The sequence below is a fragment of the Oryzias melastigma genome, linkage group LG23 (assembly GCF_002922805.2).
Source record: "Oryzias melastigma strain HK-1 linkage group LG23, ASM292280v2, whole genome shotgun sequence".
Taxonomy (NCBI): Eukaryota; Metazoa; Chordata; class Actinopteri; order Beloniformes; family Adrianichthyidae; genus Oryzias; species Oryzias melastigma.
The window spans coordinates 13,248,156-13,255,062 of NC_050534.1; the positions used below are offsets into that span (position 1 = coordinate 13,248,156).

At 32.5% G+C, this 6,907-nt stretch overlaps 1 protein-coding gene across 1 annotated transcript in view; it reads left to right on the forward strand.

The window, feature by feature from the left end:
- Positions 1-53: 53 nt before the first annotated feature.
- Positions 54-6,907, forward strand: part of exoc4 (exocyst complex component 4) — a 143,182-nt gene continuing 136,328 nt past the window's right edge. Inside the window, exons 1-3 of the mRNA XM_024287903.2 lie at positions 54-1,843; positions 2,319-2,508; positions 4,445-4,639. Of these exons, the coding sequence (XP_024143671.1) occupies positions 1,764-1,843; positions 2,319-2,508; positions 4,445-4,639 (465 nt within the window). The 5' untranslated portion in view covers positions 54-1,763. The remainder of the gene's footprint in view (positions 1,844-2,318; positions 2,509-4,444; positions 4,640-6,907) is intronic.

Consider the following 6,907-nt stretch of genomic DNA (forward strand, 5'->3'; position numbering starts at 1 on the left):
GTTGTGCAAACATCACATTTCCATGGAAACTAGTATAAACGCTAAATTTAGACACCATAAAGTGCTTTTTTGTTATTTAATCTACTTGTGGGTTCTTGGCATATAATAAAAATATTTTTTTTAATTACGTTTTACAATATTTGTATTAGATTATTTGGCGAAAATGTTATTCCTAATCGAAAAATTGGATTAAAAATTGATAAAATACACAATATAACATTAAGTATTTTGTAATTGCTGGAACAGATTGCAGTACATATCTTGTGACAAAAGTTTCCATGTTTTGACCATTAAGTATGTCGAGTTAAGAAAAAAAGAATTTAATAAACCATCAATTGCTACTCATTGAGCTTTTTAAAATTGGCTGATCACTGCCTATTATCTTAGCTGACAACTTACCCCAAAGGATCAAGAAAATGATCCATCAGTAGTCAAATTTCTTTGGATTGAAACAAGCACTTTCAAAAACTTTCTTTGAAAACAACCTTGTTTTAATGTCATTAGTGACAAGAAGCTTTACACGTTAACTGCTAATGGAACTTGGTTTTAAAGGTAAAGCGTTAATAACTTCAGTTTGAGTTATTGCTTTCAAAATAAAAAGAAGAGTGGTTCCAATATTGGTGGGTAAGGAGATGGAACCACACTAAAACCACAAACAATGTTATCTCATTGGTCCAGTGTTACATCAGTCAGACCTGAGGGTACTAAAGATTGACTTTCTTTGCTCCAAAATCAATGGTTGCTTCCATTTTTATTGGTGCGGTTGCTTATGTCAGAAATACAGAACAGACAACCATTGGAAAAATCCAGAGTACGCACGTTAAATGACGCAACATTTCTTTGTCTAATTACAAATCAAAGAAAAAAGCAATAAAGAAATAAAACAATCAACAAAACACCTCAGAAACTAAATTATTTTATGCTCTTTTACTACTGATTAATATTATTTCTGTTATGCTAACATTGATATAATCAATAGGCCTATCCAATCCAGAATGTTCTATTTATTAATAAAGCACCACATCCAGGACACTGAGCTGTAAAATAAAAGTATAGTATACAAAACTCAAACAGAAATAAAGCAGGCAAACAATTTTATTATTTTTTTTAGCTTTCTAAAATATTAAATAATTCTTAGCCAATATAGTGAGGGGTTTACCTGGTCAAAAAGGTCCAGCAAAATTATGTGTAGCATCATTTTTATCTTTTTGGAGACAAGCAATATAAGAATTTTGGTGATTCACATACTGTTAACTTTTTATCACTATTTTTATTATTTTTTAACCTTTTATTTAATATAACTAATTGGAATGCCAGTTGTTAAAAAAATGTTTTCAATTAGAAATAAAAAAGGCCTACAAAAAAATAAAACTACAGTAAAATAAATCCTATTTTGTCAGTTAAAATAGCAATAATTAAAAATTACAAATTTTACAATATTTAGATGAGCTTTCGAAACATTTTACATTTATAAAATAATACAAAATAAATTCAATTCAATATTCCGACCCCATTTAATAAGCATTAATCCATAAATACATAATGAAAATAAATACTATAATTTTATGATCTATAATTATATGAGAAAGATTGAGGGAATCTACGGTGGCCCTGAAGTGCAAATCACATTAACAAAAAAAAAAAAAACTTTTCAGAAAAGAATCGGATTCCCCTTACTTCTGTTTATATGAACTGCATTTCCCAGAAGTCTCTTGTGTAACCTCGCGCTCTCAACTTCCTGTTTGAGTGCGGCAGCTGGAAAGATGGCAGCTGAAAGTGGGAGATACAAGAGCTCTGTCAACAAAAACAAAGACCCTTCTGGTCTTCTTATCTCTGTCATCAGGTATGTCTTCTCACATCTTGCGTACGAGACTAAAAACAGCTTTGCAGCTGTGCAATTCTCATTTAAATGGCGCCTGCATTCGCTTTTTTGGCAAACATTGACAGCTAGCATTGATGCTAAACCTTCATGGGCGGGGATAACTACATCCTTCCTGTTTGCTAACTTATATGTTAAATGTCATCTCGTATTATTGAAAATGAATGTTATATGACTGTTATATGCAGATAATTTAATATCAAGTAACTTCACTTGTGTTTTTTTCTTGAAGCACAAGGGAAAATTGGTGTTAGCCGGGTACGAGATCCTGTTAGCATCATGTAAAGCTAATTGTTTTAGTCTCTCTTTTCAAAAATAAATCTTAACTAGAAACTACTAAGGATGAGTTATACAGAAACGCAGCAACACTGTAGTTTTATATTCTTTCTTTCTTTATTTTTTTTTACTGAATCTTGTCTCTTACTTTCCTCTGTTGCAGGACTCTGTCCAGCAGTGATGATGTTCAGGACAGGGAGACAGAGAAAAGTCGTCTGGAAGAGGCCTTTGAGACGTGTGACAGAGATTTGGATAAACTGATTGTTCAGCATTATGCGGAACTTACAACTGCAATCCGAACCTACCAGAGCATCACAGAGCGCATCACCAGCTCCCGCAACAAGATCAAACAGGTAGGAGGCAGAGGGATCTATTAGGAGTGACATCCTAGATCACGAGTCTGCAACCTTTAACACAAAATGAGCCATTTTCTCCAGTTTCTTGCCATTCCTTGATTATACATATTTGCAATCATTGACTTGTTACTGTGTTGTATTTTTACTATGCAACTTTTGACAACAGCATATGAAAGTTCCTTTTACAATAAAATTAACTTTTAAGTTGTAAAATATAGGGTTTCTATCTCTAAATATTTCTCTTCATAGACTGAAGTTTGAAACCAGATTAGATTGGATTTCTACAGGAGTATATGTGCTACATGTTCTTTTTTTGTGCTTTAGTGCCAAGGACTGCCACAGTATAAAATGATGCATTTTTGTTAAATGTAAAAATATTTCAATTATTTTTTTCCCTTTTAAATGCTTATTTGTTTTGCAGCTGTGGATTAAACTGTGTTTAGTTCTATAGTATCTTTAGTTTATTCTTGATTTACGTTTGCACTGAAGGGCTCCCAATATTTTTTCAAACTTTTTTAAACTGTCATCAAATGACCTGACATGATTTTTTAAAGATATGTTTTTAATTTTGTACGTACTTTACAGTTGCAGCCATTAAAATGGTACTGTGCTTAAATTTAATAAAACACATTAATAGGATGTAGGGCACATTATTCAGATTATTAGGTAAGTAAAGGAAGTTAAAAATTATTTTAAAAATTGTAATAATAATAATTATCTTAACATTTTTCCTGACATTTAGAGTTTCCCATTCTATTACTGAATTGGCTATGAGCTAGAATTTTCAATTCACTAAAAATATGTTTTAAATCAGAAATATAACTACTAAGGACAATATGAAGCTGGACAATATGGCCAGCCTTTCCCAACAAGAGAAATCTCTGATTTTTTAGACATAATTTGACATAAGAAAGATCCATAAGAGTCTATTGGACCCCAAAGTTTATGTTACTTTTTTTTACTGTAAATATTTTTTTCATTCAGTCCATCTGCTGAGGTTCTACTCAGGACTGAGGGAGAATCAGAGTGAATTCAGACTGGACACATTAGAGTTCATTTTCCCTGATAATCCGGAACATAGTCTCAGCCTGAATACACCAAAGTGTGCTTTGATCCGGGACCAGGAACCACTCTGGGGCCTTATTTATGAGCTGATCTCGGTTTGTGTCCAATCAGACTGAACTCCGGCGTGCTCTGGGATTCTTCAGTCTGAATAAGCTCCATGCTAGGAGTGGAAGAACTGGCCCAAAACAGCCACCGTAGCCGGTCATTACAGGGTGTAAACAGTAGCGGAGCAACAATGTGACACAGGAACTCGAATGAAGTGTTTCAAATTGGTTAACAAAAACTATCCTGACAAGTTTTGCAAAGAGTAGAACTTCCATTACTCTTTCTCTTGTTGCTTTGCCCCACCCTCATAGCTCCGCACCAATGAATGAAGAGATCTTTAGTCATGTGGTTTTGTTTACGAGTTTTGTGTGGTAGACGCCAGTCTGAATGTAGATGCTTACAAGGTTCAGGACTCAATCTGGATCAAATTAAGGAGATTCGGTCTGGAACAACAGACTTTTCCTGTCTGAATACACCTTCAGAGAATGTTGGGATGCCAAATACTAGTTCTATTAGTCCTAAACAGAGAAAATGAGACTAATCAGATTGCATCAAGTATGTTCCAAACATGACAAATAGGTCTGTTGCAGAAGTTGAACGTTGGCAGGAAATTTGTGCAGACAAAACAATCCAAATAACAGCTTTAGTTTTCAAATAATATTTTTTATGTTCCTTATGTATGTCTCTTTCATTTTAAATGGCCACCAAAAGTAACTGTAATTTATATTTTGTAGAATTTAGATTAATCGTGTTCTACTCTGTACAAAACAGTATGTTCCACAGAACAAAGCTCTCAGTGACTTTGTGTCACTGTGTTGTGCAGGTCAAGGAGAATCTCTTGTCTTGTAAGATGCTGCTCCACTGCAAAAGAGATGAGCTGAGGAAGCTGTGGATTGAAGGTATCGAGCACAAGCACGTCCTGCAGCTCCTGGATGAAATAGAAAGCATCAAGCAGGTTCCTCAACGCCTGGAAACCTATATGGCAAGCAAGCACTACCTTCATGCCACAGACATGCTGGTAAGAAGACGAGAACATTTTCAATATTATTTATCCTTGTTTTTGCCCGAAAAAAGTAAGATACTTTTGTGTTGAGGGATCAAATGTCTCACTAATTAACAACAAATATATTATTTCTTTTCAACAACAACAACAAAAATTGCAATAGTTATAAGGAAGCATTAAAGTGACTCATCGCACATCTGTAGTGCATCCCATATATTTGACTTCATTGCGTTTGTGTGTGAACTTTTGTTCCTTTAGTTTGTTTCTCAATATGTGCTGCAGGTGGTCTGAAAAATGGACTAAATCAAGTTTTAGGGAACCGTTTGTTCATTTTTCTTCTTTCCCATCCAATTTCAGTCATATACATCTTTTTTTTTCTGTCTTTTGGTAATAGTCTGTTCGCTAAAATAGGATTATGTGAGGAGGAAGGAAAATAAAAAGCTGGTACCAAGAAAAAGTCATTAAAAATCCTTTTGTGAAGGTTAAAAGAACACAGACTTCAATCAAAAATGTGGGCTTATGGGAAGTTTAAATTCTGCTTAATGTTTTGCCTCAGTCCAGTCTTTTTCTTTTCCCTTTTTTACTGTTTGTAGGTGAGAAATAAATGATACCGTAAAAGTTGGTTTAAAATAGTGGGAAGGCCATTTTCAGACTGCATATACTTTTTTTTTTATTTTCAATTGTAGATAATGGCTCTGAAATATAATAAATATACATAGGAAGATTTTTAAAAACTGTTTTGTTCAAAACAATTAATATGTTTTTATTGATCAAATTCACTAATTTATTTTAAGATAATCTGTAGTATTTTTCATGAAAATTGTGTTTTTTTACTTTATATTTAAAATATTTTTACATTATTAAAATAAAAACGTCCACCTTAGTTCAATTAAATCTCTATTTGAATATTGTTTTTTTTTTTTATATCCAAGTAAACTTTATTTTAAAACATAAATGTTACCAACAAATTCAAGATTTTAATCAAATGTTGTGGATTCAGAAACCAATTATAAGATTGAGAATTTAATTTGAATAAACTCAGTATTTACGTATACTCATGTTTTTTTTTCAATACTTTTATTAAATTACTTTAAACTAAAATTTATGACATATTTTTTTAAAGATGTTGCTACATTTTAATGCAGTAATTTAGCATTTAAACGAACTCTACTGCAGTAAGATGTGTTTAATAATTCTTTTGAAAGCATTTTTTTGATCAAGTTTCTATCTAGAGTTAAAGCCATATTCAAAATTAAATGATTTACTGATACTTAAAAAAAAAGTCATTGCATCGTATACAACAAATAATGTAAACTTTTTTGTGGTTGTGTCGGTTTTAAGCTACATTACTGATAGGATTTTTCCTCTAAATTCTTTGGATAAAGAATGATCTTTTTTTGTCAAAATAAAACAAAAGTACAACCATTGTTGTACTTCACTTTTGTGTTTCCCTCTGTTATTTAGCTCGGACCATCTGTTGCATTTTTATGTAATTATAGAACCTCATATCACTCTTACTCGCTAAATATAGATATTCTGGTATCCCAAGTATCCAAGCCTGTGTTACCTCTCTTGTACACTTAAAGGTGTTTGCTTAGAGTGAACTCACGCTCACTGTTGATTGTATTGTAATTTGCCTTTTTGTTCCGGGTCAGTCATCTGCAACCAATAGAGTTTCTTGATAATTGAATGAATTCATCTCATCTTATAGTAAAAAAAAAAAAAAATCACCTTTCCTTTGAGGGAGTGGTGACCTGATGTCACAGCTGCGTTTGGGAACATTTGATTGGTCACAACTACCTTAATGCTGTGTATGAAGCAGGGAGGGATTAGGTTATGTATTTTAGTCTTTGGAATGACTTAACTGTGAAATTTAAAATCTTGCAGTCTCAGGACAGTTATACTGCCATTTGGCCTCTAAGCTGGCTAAATTAATATACCGGTATTCAGATTTTATGAATGTCAACTCAAATACCAGTTTAATTGCAGAGTTCAGTGTAGGCGAAAGTGATGGATATATATGCTTTTAGTTGGAAAATTAAATGTTTTGCTACATATTTTTGACTAACTGACAACTTGCAATGATACAATCAACTGAAGTGTTGATGTCTTTAAAAGGTTTGATTTTTGGAAAATCTTGTGTTAAATTTTCAAAATTAGTATTTCAAGATCTCCTACATTTTTTTCCTTTATGTGTAAAGTAATATTTTGGAAATGCTTTTGAAGTAGCTGAAGTTATATGGAAATAGATTTAAAGACAGTTGAGGGTTATTCTGTTGACTG